Source organism: Lineus longissimus, chromosome 3, assembly GCF_910592395.1.
Source record: "Lineus longissimus chromosome 3, tnLinLong1.2, whole genome shotgun sequence".
Classification (NCBI taxonomy): domain Eukaryota; kingdom Metazoa; phylum Nemertea; class Pilidiophora; order Heteronemertea; family Lineidae; genus Lineus; species Lineus longissimus.
The window spans coordinates 12,741,353-12,760,974 of record NC_088310.1 but is presented as its reverse complement, the minus strand read 5'-3'; the positions used below and the strand labels follow the sequence as shown (position 1 = coordinate 12,760,974).

The following is a 19,622-nucleotide window of genomic DNA, read 5'->3' as shown; positions in this document are numbered from 1 at the left end:
GTTCCGATCAAAAAACGGCAAAAACTGTATGTAAACCCCAAATCTTTGCTTTCAGCTTGAAATTTGTGGGGCTTGCCGGGAATGAAAATGCAAGTGTTTCATACGAAAATAAACCTCAAAATCTCGGCTACATGATACTATTTGTGTTTTTTCCAGGAAATGAACTGTCTTAAAATAGCGCGGTTGCGAATTCAGTTCATGTAGTTTTGTGAAGCAGGCTCCACTAAGACAAAGCCGCACAGGTATTGGCTAATCAGCTGCATTTTTCTCAAAATGTTGGAAAGTGTGCTGTGTTTAACTGGATGCTGTAGGTTTATTTTCGCATGGAATAAAGAGATACAAAGAACATTTTTGAGATAAAAGATCAAACTTAATTTCCAGCGTTCACAGATCAGAAAAGCCTTCCCGGAAAGTGTTATAGTATACCAATGGACTGAAGTTGAGGCATCCAGCCCATTGTTTTAGCATTCCACCAGTAATTTCATTGGGTTTGGGGTACCTAGTAAGAGGCTAGCCCTAACACTGCACGCACATCAGTCGGAGTCTTTGGAGTAGGCCAGTTGACCAGTTTCATTACATTGTCTGGATTAGGCCTGATACCGGATTCATCAACCAAGTGACCTAGGAATAGTACTTCTGTCTGAAGAAATGCACACTTTGATGGCTTCAATTTTAGCCCAGCATCACTTAAGCGTTGGAAGACTTCACAGAGTCTCTCTAAGTGTGTCTCAAAATTGTTAGCATGACATATTATGTCGTCTAAGTACAAGACCACTGAAATCCACTGCATAGCCCCTAGAACTATCTCAATGAGTCTTTGAAAAGTCTGGGCAGAGTTGGCACTGCCAAAGGGCATATAAAGGAACTCATAGAGCCCATATCTTGAACAGATAGCAGTTTTTGGGATATCAGATTCTTTTACCGGCACGTTGTTGTATGCACTCGTGACGTCCATAGTAGAGAACAGAGTTGCCCCACTTAGCGCGCTGAGACAATCTGCTACACGCGGCAATGGTGTGGCTTCGCTCACTGGCTTTATGATTTTGTTGACGCGACGAAAATCGCAACAAGGACGTATACTTCCGTCCTTTTTCTTTACCAAGACAATCGGAGAGGCCCAAGGTGAAGTTGAGGGACGTATTGTTCCCTGCTTAAGCAGTTTCTGGATACATTTGCGCTCATCATCTTGATATGCCAATGGTACTTTATGAGGGTTTTGTTTGATTGGGAGTGCATCCCCAGTATCAATCACATGTTCAACTAAGTTGGTTTGCCCAATATCATTCTCATCCTTGGAGAACACATGCTGAAATTCAAACAGCAATTTCGCTAATTCTACTTTTTGTGGGGGTGTTAAGTTGACGGAGGAACGGGCAAACAAGTCTGTGAGATAGGCTGGTAACTCAGGAATTTCCTCTATTACCTGATGCTTCTCACTTTCTTTCACCTTTTTCTCATTTTTACTAGTCAAATTATGCTCACTCTCCCCTTCATCCACAGTCACCTTTCTCAAACCCTCATGGTCAGTTTTAGGGTCACTCTTTACACTATGTACTGTCTTAGGAGACTCTACTATCAAGCGGCGTGAACAGGTATAGTCGTCCCTTGTGTCAAGGTTTTCCTCTTCACAAATAATTTCTACTGGTTGACTAACATCACTAGCCGTACCCATGGTCATATCTTGTTTAATTGACTTGGGTTGCTTATCTGGGTTTAAAACCCTCACTTTTACAGTGGCATTATCTAATGCGTTCACCAAGCATGATTCTGAGTTTTCTACTAACAAACATCGGTCACAATTCTCTGGACCAACCTCTCTGGGCTCTACAAAACAGTCTACTATGCACTCACTAAATGCGGGTACCAATGTATGGTCCACAGCATAAACTCGTCTCACTTTTGTTGGTGCTCCCACAAGTTTCAAGGGTACCTCTACCCCATTAATAATCAGAAGTCTCTCCTTCAACAACAAGTTGACTGGCCCTCCAGGCTCCTTTAACAATATGTCTGCCCCGAGCAGTACATCATCTTCTATTTCTGCCACTATAATTTCTCTCTCGACTCAAGTGTAAGTGGGCCAAGTTGAAGCTCAAATCTAGCTTTTCCCAGTCGCGATATAGGGTTCCCATCTGCCCCAGTCATAACTTCAGACTTTTCTTTTACCTCTAATTTGGGTCTCTGCCCAGCATCAATTTGCTCATAAACTCTCTTGGACATAAATGTTTTACTTGCCCCTGAATCTACTGTTATTGTAACAGCTTTCTTTTGTACGGCACCCAATACATAGAGGCCACATGGTAAGGACTTTTGCCGCCTAACTGTTTCATTTTCAGCTTTGTCCACTTCTATATTTCCACTACAAATTTTACCGGTCTTTTCCCCAATATCGCCACTAGTTGTCAGCGCAACTAAGCTTTCACTGACCGTTTCCTTGCCCTCAGGAACGGTCAGCACTAGTTTTCCTGCGGTCGGGCATGATTCTGTGACTGATGAACTCTTTCAACACTATTGCCTCTATCATTTGTGTTCGGGTGGACTGCCCGTTGCCTCTCGGCATCATGGTTCTGCCTTCCCATGGGAGGTCTATTGGGTGGCCCTCGCTCCCTATACTCATCCCTCATATCACACATGCGCTGATAGTCATCGCACTCATATTGCCTATGGCCGTACCGACCACAATGCCAGCATGTATCGCGCTGCTTTTGGTTTGCTTGTGCACCACGGTTGGATGACATTTGTCCCTGCCTTGGCCTGAAATTGCCATTATTTTCCCTTGGTCTATCATAATGATTAGAGCGTGAGTTTGAAGATATCGTTTGGGATACTTTTTGCACCTCTGCTATTATCTCATCCTTGATATCACGCATACTACCAGCAGTGAGTGGTTCTTTAGGCCTGTCCTCAATTGAGGCGCCTGACCCAGTGCCTGTGGCCTTATTTATTATCTGACATGCATCTACACTTGAGCATTTGGGAGCTTCAAATGATACTTTTTTGTATCGGGTTTGTCCCTTGCCATTTGTGTCAACTTTAGTCTGCCTGGCAGTGGGTTGAGGTTCATCATCCTCAGATTCCTCACTGTCCAACACCACAACCACATCATCTGCAGTTCTCGAATGGTGTCCATGCGCCCGACTGTTTCTTTGCGCATGTGTTTTTCTAAGAGCCTTTGACTCTCTATAATTAACCACATGGGTCACCGCCTCATCAACTGTTACAGGACACTTTAAAAATTCTACCTGATGTTGGCATTTGCCATCCCATAGCCCGTCTAAAAATTTGCGAAGTATATCCGCTTCCCGGACTTCATTGTCTCGACCTGGATAGGCTTTATCATAGCACTTTTTAAGATCTGCACAATAGGCTTCCGCAGACTCTTCTGGTTTCTGCAGCCTGTTGGTAAATTTCTTACCATATGTTGTGCTCAATTCTATTTTCTTAAAACGGCTACTCAACTCTTTGACTAATTTGTCGTAATCAAGACGGGTACACTCAGACAATTGGCCAAACACAAATTCACCCGCATCACCCTCTAGCCGTGGTATTAATTCATCTAGCTTAACCTCATCAGACCAATTTCCGCGCTTTGCTACAGCCGAGAACCGGTTGAACCAAATCTCCCACGTTTCTGACCCTTTGCCAGTGAATGACGACAACTTTGGCCGTTTACTTGCATTTGTCCTCTCTTTCACTACAGTATCTGTAGCCGAGGTTTGCGTTGTTGGCAGCGGGGTTGACGTTGTTGGCTGAGGCGCATTATTTTGGTCACTGACAGTGACATTTGTGAGGTCAATACAGCTGCTCAAATCAAGCTGTTTTTTTACTGACTTAGCCTGTGGTGTTTCAGTGGCTTGCATTTTGCACTCAGACTGTACTTGTAACTTATAGAATTCCGAGGTGAGAACACCTTTAACAATAGCGCATTCAGTCACTATTTTGTTGTTAATTTCACCCACTGATTGCTGTAGGTTGCTACAGGTTACCTCCCCTTGAGAGTCAATTGTTGCCTCTATTTCCCCACAGAACCTGTCTAGGGTTGCTTTTTGGTCAAATTTGACCTCATCTACTGCAAGTGCAGTTTCTTTTATTTCATGTGCCAATGGAGTCAATAGGTTTGTCATTGTTTTCATGCTTTGCATCAGATTGACCTGTGCCTGTTGCATTTCATCACGTATTGCTGACATTTTTGACAAGGACTCTTCTTGACATTTTTGTATGAAATCAATCATTTCACCCCTAATACTATCATGACTATTGCAGATTTCTTTTACCCACTGGGGGGTTACCGTAGTGTTAGTAAGCTATTGGGGCTTATTCGCTACACGGGCATAGGTTGACTTCTGCCCAGAACCACCGGCTCTGATTTCTGGCTCTGGGGCCAGTTTAGCCCGTTTACCCTTTGTGTTAGCAGGAGTAGATTTCTCATCCATTAGGATTGTTGGACTCATATCAGTTGGCTCACTCTTGTCATTTTTGTAATTGGGGCCTAAAAACTCTATTTCTAGATCACTAGATACATCTTTAAACAGTGGTCTGATTGGTCTTTCTTCAAGCGACTCAACCACAGGGTATGCCTCATCTACCAACTGTGTGGTATTCATACTACGGGTACGCACTCTCGTGTCCTTTTTGGACTGTGCTTTGCCCTTATTTTTGCCTTTACCCTTTGCCATTTTTGCTTCAAAGGACGGGATTCGGATCACTAGATTGAAAAATAACCCTTATAGGGAAAATATCAATCCCACAGCTGTCGCCAATGTAGCGTGAAACCTGTCCGAGCGGTAAAGCGTCAGTGATAATGTCCTGGAGACAAAGTCACAACCAAGTCAAGGCTTTTTATGGGGCAGTAGTTGTCACAACCTGGGGAAATCCAAGGACTCTGGTCCTCCTGATTTGATCTAGTAACCTGACTTCAGGGACATGTCCTCTATGTCTTCTCTCATTCCAATATGAGAGACTGGGCGAGACTTGGGCAATGTGACCTGCTTTTGGTCACTGATATGAGTCCGGATGAAAACTACTACTAAGCTATCACAAAAGGGCACAACTACTTCATCTAACTAAATAGTTTTATTATAACTCTCAAAACGCGAATGTCCATGATTTTACAACGGGTACAAAAAGGTTTCAATCAGATTAAACTAGGTGGTTGATGGCTGGATATAGGCTCATATCCACATCTTCACCATTTATCAAACGGGTCAACAAATCTAAAAGTTCATGGAGGAAAGCAACCAGGTTTTCCAGTTCAATAAAAGTGCCTATTATGACTAGATCATCAGCATAAACATGCACACTAGATGCTGAATATTCAGGCATTTTATGACTGTTACACTTTCCCATAAATTGTATAAAAGTCAGTATATTACTCTGCCCCTTTTGCTGAACAAAAGTCAACAATTCAAATTGCAAATATAATAGAAAGATATCTTTAGGGCGCTTACCTGGCTAAATTCTATCAGTATCAGTGTGACCACCTTCAAAGCTGTATTTGAAACTTGACTCACACAACAATCTCAATGCAAGACCAACATATATGTAACATGTGGCTTGTTCTGCAATGTTGTGCAACTGCAAGCTAGGAGTATGCGACTGGGGTGAATGTCAACTCCGGAGGGCTAGAACCTCCTGATGCTAGATATGCTAGCACCCGATCTGCTCTCACGCCCAGCTGATTAGGGTTTTATACCGAATCCACGGGGGTCACCCACGGACTACAGACCCTCGAAATGATAACAAAACAAACCCGTTTTGAAACATGTGCCAACTTTAGGCCCAAAGTACAAGAGATTCCCAAAAGTCACAGCTTTGAAAATGACACCAAAAGATGCTACAGATCTTTATGAAATAAGCCATGTCTTTGAAATAACTTTTTCACCAACATTTACCTGATTTAAAACACTTTGCAAAGTTACCACTGGAAAGTTCGTCACTCACAATCCAAAACAATGTGGAGGTCTGACGTCATCATACATGGGGGACAGCTTTCAGAAAGTCGCAAATCGCAACATAAAAATAGTGAAATACAAGCGTTCACCAACTTAACAACTTACCAGGAGGCTCTCAATCAATAGATTCCCAATGACAAATGTATCCCTGAAGTTTGACAGTCTAACTTGGCGCAGTTTTGATGAAAATAGACTTCAAACACGAAAATTTGCTCCAGTAAAAATGGTCCGGTTGTATATAAAATCCCGACCTGGAAAACAGGTACTTGCTGCACAGCGGGTGCATGTAAAATACGGACCCAGGAGTTGTCCTAGACGGAACGAAGAGGTGAAAGACTAATTTTGTTACAATTATATAAATAAATTCGATATCTGTGTTATACAAGAATCCAAACTGAGCAGATGTGACATTACTATTAGCGATTTCCCAGGTTTCAAAACTTTTCATAAGATCAGGAAAACTGGTCAGGGTGGTGGACTCTCTGCTTTGATAAAAGACAATCTGTGGAATAATAAATCTGCTGTGGTGTTAGAAACGGAAAACCAGCATGTTATGTGGATCAAAATTGACAAAGATGTTCTAAATGTGGACAAAAATGTCTATGTTGGAAATGTGTACTTACCGCCAGAGGGCTCCAGATATGCAGATTTAGAAAACTTTTTGGACATTGAAAATGACTGGATAAATATAAGTGCAAAAGAGGACGCTCACTTGATACTGGCTGGAGACTTCAACGCCCATACAGGGTTATTGAGTGACTTGATAGAAAGGGACAAGTATGATGTAGAAGGCATTGAAATATAGAATGATATACTTTTCTCTTATGACAACTTGAGAGATTTAGGTATTGATTTGCAACGTTATAACTTGTGTCAACAACGTGTAAACAATTTCGGCTATAGGTTCATCGAAATGTGTAAGAACCTAAATTTGTTAATTGCAAACGGTAGGATAGGGTCTGATTTTGAAACTGGGAAGTGTACATGGAAAGATGTAGCTCTTGATGATAACGTCCTAGCAAATAGCGAGATGCTTCAATTGTTTACAAAATTTGAAATTAGTGAGTTTAACCCTCTATTTTCTGACGGTCATTGTAGCATTGAATTTTCTTTTAAAGCCGAAAATATGAGGGAGAATTTAGAACAAGATGCTGGTGTAGCGTTCAGCTCTGAGAGGGTTTATGGAAAGTGGAAACCTGAAAATTCACAAGTTTATGTCGATAATCTTGATGCTTTGCAAATTTTACAAGTCAATGAAAAACTTGATGGGTTGTTAATAGGTAACACCGAGGTAGACGTTGGTTCGGTTAATGAAATTACAAATAATGTAAATAATATTTTGTTAACTGCTGCAAAGATTACAAATCCCCCTACGCAAACAGGAAAGAAGAACTTGAGTAAACCACATCAGGTTAGAAAGAGACGAACTGGCTGTGCTGTTTGTGTCGGACTCAAGAGAGATTTTACTGCAAGTCAAAATGTTTTTCGTAGAGACAAGAGCAACAGAAATAGAAATATGATGTATACAAGTCTGAAACATTACAAAAAGCATGTTAAAGCCTGTGTGAGGAGAGAGAAGCTTGTGTTTGTAAACAAGTTGAAAAACAATAGAGATACGAGTGAATTTTGGAAAATACTTGGTAATGTAGACAAGAAAAAAGACTTTGTAACTGCAGATATAACTGATCTTTTCCAGCATTTTAAAGAGCTGAACCAAGGTGAAGGAAATGATGAGGTGTATAATGAGGATGATGAAGACAATGTTTTGTTTAAAAACTTGGACGTAGAACCCCACTTGGATACTCTTAACAGAGTCTGCACTGAGGAGGAAGTAAGAAAGTGTATTAAACTTTTGAAGAACAACAAAGCTTGTGGTGTAGATCAGGTCTCAAATGAATTCCTGAAATGCTCTGAAGTTATAATGGTGCCAACCTATACAAAGCTGTTTAATCTGGTTATGAAGTATTCGCTGATCCCAGAAGTATGGTCTAAGGGTTTGATTTTACCTATATTTAAAAACAAGGGAGATAAAAAAGATCCAAATAATTATAGAGGAATCACTCTGCTGAGCTGTGTAGGGAAACTTTTTACCACCTTAATAAATGAGCGTTTAACTGTTTTTTTCGATAAAATGAATACAATTTCAGTGGCGCAAGCAGGTTTTAGAGAAGATTTTTCAACGATTGACCACATCTTCACCCTGAAAAACCTGGTGGATATTTACCTCGCTTACCATAGAAAATTGTATGTGGCCTTCATAGACTATCAGAAAGCATTTGACACTGTTTGGAGAGTTGGTTTGTGGCAAAAGCTTTTCAAGAGTGGTGTAAAGAGCAAAATTTTTGAGGTCATCAAAACAATGTACCAAGATATCAAATCCTGTATAAGCTGTAATGGTAAAGTTTCAGACTTTTTTGTTAGTAACATTGGTGTTAGACAGGGAGAAAATTTGTCTCCTATCTTATTTTCCATATTTTTAAGTGATATTGAAACCTTCTTTGAAAAAAGGGATTTCTCAGCATTGCATCATATTGAAAATTTGTGTAACAGATATAATGTAACAGATGAGCTTGGAAATCTCATCAAAATTATGCTACTACTGTATGCAGACGACACTATCATGGTGTCAGACCCCCCTGAAGGCTTGCAAAAAGCTTTTAATTGTATGTTTGAATACTGTAGAGTTTGGAAACTAAAGGTAAATGCATCGAAGACAAAAGTAATTATTTTCTGGAGAAGCAACCGATTTGTAAAACCAAGGTTTAAATATGGAGAGGAAGAAATTGATATTGTGGAAGATTATACATATTTGGGGACAACTTTTGCGTCAAATGGGAGCTTTGTCAAAGAAAGGAAAAAGAGAGCAGATAAAAGGCTTCGAAAGCCATGTACTTTTTGCTTCAAAAGGGTAGAAAACTCGACTTGCCGTTTGTTTTGAATATTGCGCCTATTTTCCCAGTTATTTGCCTATCGTCACCTTTGACATGTTCACTCGCTAACTTTAACTTGCGCGCGCGCGCTGAAACAACCCCGCGTCGTGAGTTGCGATGACGTAACATGCGCTTCAGCCATTTCGATTTGTCAGGGAAGGTCTTCGCGGACTTCGTCCCTCTTTTTTGTGGGTTTTTTGTAACTCTTTATGGTTTGAATCGGGAGGTTTCAAGATTCAGGTAAAAGCAAAATATGTATAGAAACCCCTAGCCCACTGTCATTCAGAATAGTTAAAGGTGTACATCAAAATCAAGGTTTGATTGTCTGTTGTCTTGAATGCTTCGCCAGAAGTTTCGATGAGTGCGCGCCTCGTGCGATGCGTACATCTATGCATTGAGCATGCACTCGGTGTACAGGAGCAACGTCTCCCAGCGATTTAACAGTACCAATATCATTATGTCATGTACTAAGTTGTGAGAATATTTAGGACTGCTTTCAATGATCTGTGTGACAGTAATATGTAGGTTTTAGTTCTCCGTGTAAGACCATGTTGTAGGAAAGACAAATTTGAGGACATTTGTATACTACAAGTATGGTTGTGATGTACTGTTTCTGATTGTGACACATGTTTGTACTATTTCAGAAAACCCCATGTTATGGTGTTAAAAGAAGATTAGAAATCGATTCCCGAATTGTTGAGTTTTCCATCCCTGTCTCCACCATTCTTTTCTGAATCCTGCTTCTGCACTGGTGAAGATCGACATGGCGCCGATGGAAGACTTAAAGAGCAAACGCAAAGGACTGCGTGCCCGTTGCACGAGGGCTATCAACCGCCTTAAAGAGAACATCGATAAGGACACGATTTCGCTGCTGAGACTTGAGCGAGAACTGGATGCCCTTGCAGCGGACTTTAGACAGGCATGTGACATCAATACTGATATGATTTCGCTGGTGGAGGAAGATTCGACGGATGCTGATGCATTTGTTCATTGGGAGGCGGAACTGATTGAGGTGTATTACAACTTTATTGATGAAGCCGCTGCCCATCAATCGAAGCTGGCCAAAGCTCGGCCACCTTCCCCCACAGCTTCTACTAGTGGGCCTGCATCCGGTGCTGCTGTCATCACGTCGCCCCCTGCTGGACTGGTTCCTGTGTCATTGCCGCCAGTCACTGCTGTCATCACGTCGCCCCCTGCTGGATTGGTTCCTGTGTCATTGCCGCCAGTCACTGCTGTCATCACGTCGCCCCCTGCTGGACTGGTTCCCGTGTCGCTGCCAAGCGGTACAACTGCTGCTGCTGCCACGATGGCCCCTCCTGGGCTGTTTTCCGCCTCGCTGCCGACTGTTCCTGCTACGTTGCCACCTGGTTTTGGTCCGCCACCCGGCTTGTCCCCAGTGATGACTGCTGCTGGTCCATTGTCGCTGTCAAGTACACCGTCCATTGGTGTACCGCTTGCCAGCCCGTCTTCGATTCGGTCTGGTGTTCGACTATCTGCCGGAGTCGCGTTGGATCCAGAGCCCACCTTCGACCGGTGGATCGATGAACTGGTGGAGTTTCAAGATACGGTATTGCCCGGTGGTGTCAGTGGTGAATTGACTATAGCGTCTGCCCTCTATCGCATAGAGGCGGGTAGAGACATTCCTACATTAAAGACAAAATCGTTCAGCGGTAAAGCGATCGATTATGTAGACTTTATCGATAGCTTTAAACTACACATTCATGAGAAACCACATCTCAAAGATGATGCCCGTCTTGCGCAATTGAGAATGCATCTCTCGGGTGATGCTGAACGTTTGATAGCTGGTTTAGGATGTGCAGGTGTGATGTATGCAACCGCGTTGAAACAACTTAAGGACCAATTTGGGGCCCGCAGTGTAGTTGCTCGTGCCTTTATTGATAGAATTGCAAGGGGAAAAAAGATTGATAATTCTAGAGATGCACTTCGTGATTTCTCCATTGATGTTATTAATGTCATCGCAGGTCTGCAGCGCCTCCAGTACTTCGCTGATGTGAACGCCGTTGCAACTCTACGCCGCATCGTCCAGCGTCTCCCTGATTACCTCATTGACAAGTGGCAGGACACAGCCGCCCACATTCGCGAGCGTGACCCTATACGCGCGCCATCAATAACCGATCTGTCCGATTTCCTACGCAAGAAAGTCAGGGCAAAGTGCGACCCAGACTTTGGGGATCTCCGCTCCACTGACAAGGGTGTTGCTGGTAGTAAGTATGAAAAGCAAGGTACTGGTAGTCGCTCCTTTGCTGCGCAGGCTGTCAAGTATAAGTGTTACATCTGCTCTGAGCCACACAAGGTGCCTGAGTGCCCCACATTTGTCAGTAATTCAGTCTCAGAACGTCACAATCTTGTCAAGACACATAATCTGTGTTTTTCATGGCTTGTCAGGGGTCATCGATCTAAAGACTGCAGGTCGAAGAGGAAATGTGGGAAAGCTGGATGCACTAGGTGGCACCATGTGATGCTACATGTTGACTCTCCACCTCCGATTGTCCAGTCTGCTCCTTTTTCAGGTTCTGCCACAGCGGCTATTGACAAAAATGGTATTCTGCCTGTAGTTAGGGTGTTGTTTAGGGCTGAAAATGGTAGGATCAGGCAGGGGAATGTCTTGGTTGATTCAGGGTCAACGACCAACATTATCCGGAGGGATTTTGCAAGAGGTTTGGGCCTCCAGGGCAAGAACGAGCCCATTGAAGTTCAAGTTGTTGGTGGGTCACAGCAGGGCCAGCAGGATAGTCGTAGACTAAAGTTCTGGATTTCCCATTTGGATGGAGGGGAGGAGCACTTAGTTGAGGCTCATGAGATGGATTGCACAGTATCTGAGGTCTCACCTTTGAACATGGAATATTTGCATTCATTTTCTCATCTCAGGGATTTGAACATCTCCCACCCTGGTGATCCAGTCGACCTAATATTGGGGGTTCAGTACAGTCATCTCCACTCAGAGGAAAAGGTCAGGCGTGGATTGGATTTTGAGCCCATAGCCAAGCGCATCCCACTGAGTTGGTATGTAATCGGTTCTGAGGGGAAGGCCCCTAAGCGGCTGTCTGTGAATCTGGTTAGGAAGGTCGATATGTCTGACTTGTATGATCTGGAGGTGCTTGGGGTCAGAGCCCCAACTTGTCAATGCCCTGTTGATCCCATGTCCTCAGAGGACAGGAAGTCTCTAGCGCTGTTGGAGAGCTCTGTGAGTCTGGAGGGGGACCGATACATGATCGGTTTACCCTGGAAGAGAGATCCCTGTCTCTTGCCTGACAATTATTGCCTGACCAAGAAGAGGCTAATCTCTTTAGAAAGGAGTCTGTCCCGTACTCCAGAGAAGGCTTTGCTTTATGATGCCGCCGTCCAGGAGTATGTCGACAAGGGATGGGCCGTAAGGGTTGACCCCTGTGATCTTGAGAAGAGGCCTAGGTTTTATCTGCCGCATCATGGCATATACCGTCCTGATAAACTCAGCACACCCCTAAGAGTAGTCTTTGACCCAGCTTGTCAGTTCCAGGGTGTCTCCTTAAATTCTTTTCTATATAAGGGCCCAAATTTGATTGGAAACTTGTTTGGAGTATTGCTTAGGTTCAGGGAGGACTTAGTTGCTATTGTGGGTGACATGTCTAAAATGTTCCTTCAGATTTTGTTGAAGCCTGAGGATACCGAGGTGCATCGTTTTCTGTGGCGAAACCGGGATGACACAAGAGACCCTGAAATCTTCAAGCTGACCAGAGTTGCATTTGGTGATCGATCATCCCCTGACATGGCGAGCCTAGTGATGTTGAAGATAGCTGAGCGCCACAAGACGTCTCATCCGGAGGCTGCCCAGGTACTAGAAGAAGATCGATACGTGGACGACCTGATACATTCCTGTGGAAAACCAGACGTTGCCCGAGGCAAGATGAGTGATCTTGATGAAATCCTAGCGACAGGGAGCTTCAGAGTCAAGGAGTGGTACATTTCTCTTGGTATCGGTAAACCTGAAGGTCAGCCAGCTAGTGTGCATAGTGGTGAGTCTATTAGTCTTGGAGGTAGCGGTAACGATAGCGTCAAGACCCTTGGGGTCTCTTGGGATCATAGCACTGATTTTATTCATTTCAAGGTGAAGGATCCACCTGACTCGTCTTTTAGTGTAGCGGCCAAGGCTCAAAAAGGGCTCTATTTAAGGAGATACCCCTACCGGAGGTATAACAAGCTGGGATTGGTCTCATTTTGTTCGTATGGATCTCTAGTTTCTGAAAAATGATGTTGTAGTTGCAGGAACGTTGTACAACATGCTGAATTAACCCCTTCTGTGCGGCAACGAGTGAAAAAATGACGATTTTCTTTAATCGCTTAGATGAGAGAATCAGCCCCTCTAACGTCTACTATGGCTGGTTATATCAGTGTATATCATTGAAATGGACCTCTAGCAATATATTTTAGGTGGTTTTATGCTAGCAGGGTGGTTACAGGGCCAAAAATATGCCCAAAATTTGAAAATTTTTGACAATTTTGACCAAAACGAAAGATATTTTCTTATATTTTTCCACAGATACTGTATATAACAGTGTTATATATGAAATAAGCCTCATTAATGACTACCTGTGTTGGTTATATCAGTCTTCGTCATTGAAATGGATATCTAACAATATAATATATTGCAGGTGGTTTCATCCTAGTAGGGGTGCCACGGGCCCAAAATTATGCCCAAAATTTGATTTTTTTTTAAACAATTTTGAACTGAAAAGAACCATATAACCGTAAGATAATGTAAAACAGTGTCTGACCTGATTAAAATCATTAGCTGGGAGTTCACATTGGTTAGAACATATGTTATAGCATGGTGAGTAAGTAAAGAATGACCAAATCTACCCCCTGTTTACAGAGTAAAACTATCTTTCGTAAAACGAACGTCATCGGTATGTCCATTGCAAGTTAACTGTCTACATGTCCATCTCCATTTCATCACCTTCTTCAGGAATATTATACTGGTTTTGACAGTTTACACAACCACACGCCTCTATGCACCATAGTTTCGCAAGAGCACAAGGACATTTCTTCTCATCCAAACAGTCTTTATCAGTGCAGTAGAGATGGGTCAGTTTCCGAACCTCTATTGGAGCAGCTGCTTGAGTGAACATTGTCTGAGTGATACCTCCACCATCACAAGCAGACCAGCCATGACCAACTGGTTCTACAACCTCTTGGTTTGCGATGTGACTTTCACACCATATTTGCGTTTGGTACTTTGCACGAAGTACATGTTGTTTAAACGAGTCCTCTGTTGGGGGGAGCATTGCTGCTGCCTTGTCCGTCGTGGTAGCCATCTGATACCGCAGTTCGTCAAGGGTGTCAATACCCTTGGCCTTCTTTCCATATAAAAGTAAAGCATAACTGCGAGCCACAGTGATGTTCACCTCTAGGTTTTCGGAATGCAAAGTCTTTAGATCTGTCAGCGTGTCCGCATTTTTTAGCAGTGTAGAATAGGCAGTTTTTTTCCCTATTCTGTTCAATGAGCATGTAGTGTCACATCCTGTTAGGGCATGGGCAGCAGGCAGACACTGAGATACTGTTGGGCCAAGTTGGTTTGCAATGAGATGTACTGGAATGTAACGTTCCTTCCCTGAATGTCCAGCATACATATACACAAGATCAGCTAAGTGGCCTCTGCTGAAGTAATAGACCATCAACACCAATACGTCTGTGTCGTCACAACGTATTATGATCCTATCAAAGTCCTTTGAGAGACTGCAAGCGTGCAAGATCATGCGGGTATCAGCTTCCTCCTGGTTGCTATACAGACTTTCAAGGGATGATGCACAAGATGAGGTAACCTCCTTCACTAGTTCTCCCTCACTGAATCCTCCGGCCAAGACAATGGATTTACCGTTTGGGATGAATTCAGCGGCATGCTCTACGATGAAATGCGAGATATAATTTGCAAGGCTAGCCTTGTTGCCAGCTCCTTTCAGAAACTTTCGATAGTTAGGCACATCCCTGCCTCCCTGGATCTGATACTGTGACTGGACGGAAGAACCACGCCGTTCTCTCTCTGTTGTTTTGATTGAGGGCTTGTGATCATACCTATCAAAGACAATCGTCACACTGGTCAACTCCAAGCGTTGCATATTCAGAAGTCGCACTGTACGTTTCTGAACGACTTCTGCCAAATCCTTGAATGTTTTGAACTGGTTCTCGTTCAGTGCTTGAAGCATTGCCATGCCATCAATGATATAAGCTGATGAATTGGATTCTGGTATCTGTGGCAGCTCTGCTAACACCTCAGTGCAATTAGATTCAAGCTTGTCCGTCAGATCAGATTTGGTTGTCTTTCTCATCGATCCGTCATCATGGAAGAGTGATGGTGCTATCGCCGCCAGTTCGTACTTGAGAACGTTCCTCATGTCGACATCGCGAATCCTGGAGACTGCCAGAAGCCGTCGAAACAACACCTCGGTGTCAATGATCAGCTTTCGATCCTTGTCATTTGGAAGGGCTTTCTTCATATCTGCGAATGTTGACACAGTTTTCTTCTTTAATGCGTCCCAAAAATCTTTTGTTGGCTCATCTCCAAGTCGTTCCTTCACAAAGTTATCAAAGATAACTTTGCCTTTGTCTGGGATGTCCTTCAGTGAATCCTCAACTTGTGGTGATGCCATTTGACCTGTGGTAATATTCAGCAGATTGTCTGGAACATCTTCGAGGTCAAATGGATCCTGGCACTGGCTTTCCAGGTATTCCTTCATGTCGTTCACGTCTTTTCTGTCCTTGTTCATACGGGCATTTCCAAGCTCTTCGGGCAGTTTTCTATTCGTTCCAGAGTTGCAAACAAGATCCTTGAAAGCCTCTGCATATTCCCCCGTGATGTGTCGTGTCAGAAGCCAGCGAAGCAGGGCACCTTTGCGTAGGGTAAATCCGATCACGCCTCCCTGGCTCTTTGCCTCTCGATTGATTGTTTGCTCCAGAGCTTGGTCTGTCGGGACGCAATTGAAAGCTCTTGCTGCTGTCCTGCGCACAACAAATCCTCCCTCCATCATGTGGCGGTACATCAGGGGCTCTCGTTCCTCCAATTGATTCATCTCTGCAATGTACACAGGGGTGTATCGTGCATAGTTCACACGCCCAGCAAGGATGAAATAGGGAACCGTTTCCATCACAGCTTCAAGGTGCATGAGGAAGTCTGCCTCCCTATCTGCGCGTAACAATCGCAGCAATATATTCCCTGCCTCTAGAAAGCTATCCCAGTAGGCAAATGTAGCAGATTGACATCTTCCTTCTTTTCGAAAGCGAGCTATTGTATCTAACACGGACTGGGGGATCATGCCCTCTGCCTTCTGACAAGCAGCTGCACAGGCGGTCGCATCCTTTGATTTGAAGGACTGATCAAGATCGTGTACAAATTGCTTGGTTTCGTCAGTAAGCCAGGGCAAACACTTCTTTGTGGCAAAGGACTCAGCTGCGATCAGAAACATGTGTGTTAGCGCTTCATGAGCGAGACGAATACCTCGGATTGCGCGGGCATACTGCTTTCCCTGGAGCATCTGGTTAGCCGTGGCTGCTGCATATACATCAGATGAGGTTAAGATATTGAGAAGTCCACCATCTCCGAATAATTTGCCAATGCTAGCGAGGAAAGCCATTGTCAGATGCATACCTCCGAGTCTCATTGTTACTTTGCCGACTAGACGCTCTGGTTTGCTCCACATAATCTGTTGTGCCTTACTGTAGATTGCAAGGTCTGCTGTGACGAGTATGTGCTCCTGCCCTAACTCCTCGGCTATGAGCACAAGTCTCAACAACGTTGTGAATATGGTGGAAAGATCAGATGGTGAGGCATCGATGAACGGCAGGTATCGAATCCTTGTAACTGGGACCGTCTTCGTACACACAAGGGCATTGAAACCACTCCACGCCGGAATATTAGAGTTATCATCTCCAGAAGCCCGTGCCACTTCCCAAATCAAGTCTTTCATCACGACACTCGTAACTGTTTTATTGTCCGAGTGATAGGTTACTGTTGGAGCTGGCTTTTTAGCCGGCTTGCGATACCCTTGGATATGCTGCTCCCTATACTGTGCAGTGTCCAGTGATTTCTGTTTTGTGCAAGGAATTGAAGACGATTCTCGAGTTTCTTGAGTTCGTTGATACAAAACAATTGCCATGGCATGGGTGGTATGTTTCCCATCGATTGTCTCCTCATTTTGGTCGAAGTTATCAATGGCTGCATCAACAATTGATAGAATGTTTTCCGGGTCAAACTGTGAAATCCCACGTGGTATCTTGACGTCAGACGGCCCTGATAGCTCATCGACAGCTGCCGATGTTAGAAACTTTCTGACTTGGTCATAATTGACAGAATATCCAAGGGAACATAAAACATCTATAAGTGCCTTACTCCCATGGTCATGGTGCGTCTGGACCCCAAGACCAAATGTAATGGGAGTCTGTGTCCTACAGGCCAAAGCAATGGTGCTGTGGCAGATACCCAGTACCCTCATATCAGCCTCAGTTGGGGGACAATGCTTAGCTTTATCAAAGAAATTCTTCGACGTGCACCATGCTATAAAGTCATACAATGTATCCGGAACAAATTTCCTGCACTGCGGTATGTTGAAGTCTCCACTTGGAGAATATTCAGTGGTTTGATAGGTAATTCCTGCCATTGAATTGCGAAGGATACCAGCAGCTCGATGAAGGATGGCAGCATCATCCAGTTCATTTGAACTGTCACTAATGAATTCACATTCACCGGATTCATTGATCTGGATGTTTAGTGCGGCAGCTTTTTTCAGAGCGTCACCAACACTCAACTCACTCGAACAAACTAGATCGGACTTGCCAGCTTGGGCTATGAATAACAGTTTGTCGTTAAACCGTTTCTTGAGCTTATCCTTAAGCTTCCACGAGGGATAGTCACTTGGCTTTACATTGGTACCAGTTTGATTACCTTCATTGAGTATCTCAATGAATCGTTCAAGTAGAGAGGACAGTGTAACAAGCTTTTTAGTTCTTGAGAGTAACGTGTTCTCGATTTCCTCACTCAAAGATAGAACAGCCTTATCATAATCACTCAGACACTTCTGCCCCTCAACCTTGGCTCGGTCAGCCTTGATATTTCTCGGTGTAACATATCTACTGTAACATGTCCTATGGTATTTGGCATCATATGCAAACAAGTCTGGATATGACAACATACGCATATGAATCTTGTCATCAAGTCTTTCTAGGGATGCTGCAATAATGCGTTCATGAGTGGAAGCCCCAGTGCCGGTAGTAATATTTGTCAACTTTTCTTTCCGAGTGTTTGATGTCCCACAAATAAAACAGTCAGTTCTTATGTTAAATGAAGAAGTTTCAGTTCGCCGAAGCCGGTTAGGACCACTCTCCACCATGTCACTAGCAGTGCTAACTGTTGCACTCGTTTCATCATTTCGTACGTACTTTAGATTACTCGCAGATGTGTACCAAGCTCTGCACTGGTTGTGATATCTCACTGTAACATTTTGATTTAAAATGTCATCTTTGATTTCAGAGAGCGCTACATTCACATGATCTTGACGTTTTTCCGCAGCCTGAATAATAGCTTTGATTCCCTCTAACGTTGGATTTTTAACAAATGCACGGTCTGCATCCAAGGGGCAGTTACATATCACACAGTCGTCATTGCTGCTTTTTCGTCTTTTCTTCTCAGGAGGTTCTTGGATAACATCCATTCTATTTTCTGAAAAAAAGGGTCAATGTCAATACCGAAATCCAAAAGCTTCAAAACCGGCTAGGCTGCTGGATCAAGGTGTTAAACATTTTAGTGCTATTTGTTAATTAATTCACAATAGGCACCCCATATGGCACATTGTTTTGAAGAAACCTGCTCATTAAAATCAGTCCTTTTGATTCAATTTTCAACAACAGTGCAAGCATGCTTATAAATTATATCAATTGTATGAGATCCTTACCTTCTACTGGCCTAAATACCAGAGTAATTACTTGAGGACCATCTCTCTGTGGCCAGTGATTATCTTTTTATGTGAAGAAAGCATTGACCTTGAATTGAAGCCATTGAAACAAATTAGCAATTAGGGTGTGCTGCCATCTACAGACAAGTACGCAAACTGAAAAACCTATGGGAGGCTGAATGTGTCACACACCTGTCAGTTAATCCTAAAGTTTAGGCCTATACACAAGGGGGTTATGGATCATGTTGTATCATTTCTAATATGCTTAAACATACTAATATATCCATGATATAACTTAGCTGACAAATTAAATTAAAAGAAAAAACGTGTTTCACTTTGGTCTAAAATGGTCCAAAATTGTCAAATTTTGAGCATATTTATCGGCCCGTAACCCCCTACTGGCAATAAAACACCTGAAATATAGTGCTAGAATTCAACTTCAATGAAGTACATTGATATAACCAGCCATGGTAGGCATTAAGGGGGTGTATTTCATCAAAAACGGATATTTATGAATTATCGGCATTTTACGGGTTGTCGCAAGTAGGGGGTTAAACGGCCATGTTGTACCCATTTCAATATGCTGAAACAAATTTTTATATCAATGAGACATCCTAGCTGACAAATTAAATCATATATAACACTGTTATATACAGTATCTGTGGAAAAATATAAGAAAATATCTTTCGTTTTGGTCAAAATTGTCAAAATTTTTCAAATTTTGGGCATATTTTTGGCCCTGTAACCATCCTGCTAGCATAAAACCACCTAAAATATATTGCTAGAGGTCCATTTCAATGATATAC

The 19,622-nt window shown here is 43.1% G+C and overlaps 1 protein-coding gene across 1 annotated transcript; it reads left to right on the top strand.

Moving 5' to 3' along the window:
* Positions 1–9,641: 9,641 nt before the first annotated feature.
* LOC135484779 (uncharacterized) lies at positions 9,642–13,127 on the top strand. The gene has a single exon (XM_064766459.1). The coding sequence runs from the start codon at positions 9,642–9,644 to the stop codon at positions 13,125–13,127; it is 3,486 nt and encodes a 1,161-aa protein (XP_064622529.1).
* The last annotated feature ends 6,495 nt before the right edge of the window (positions 13,128–19,622 follow it).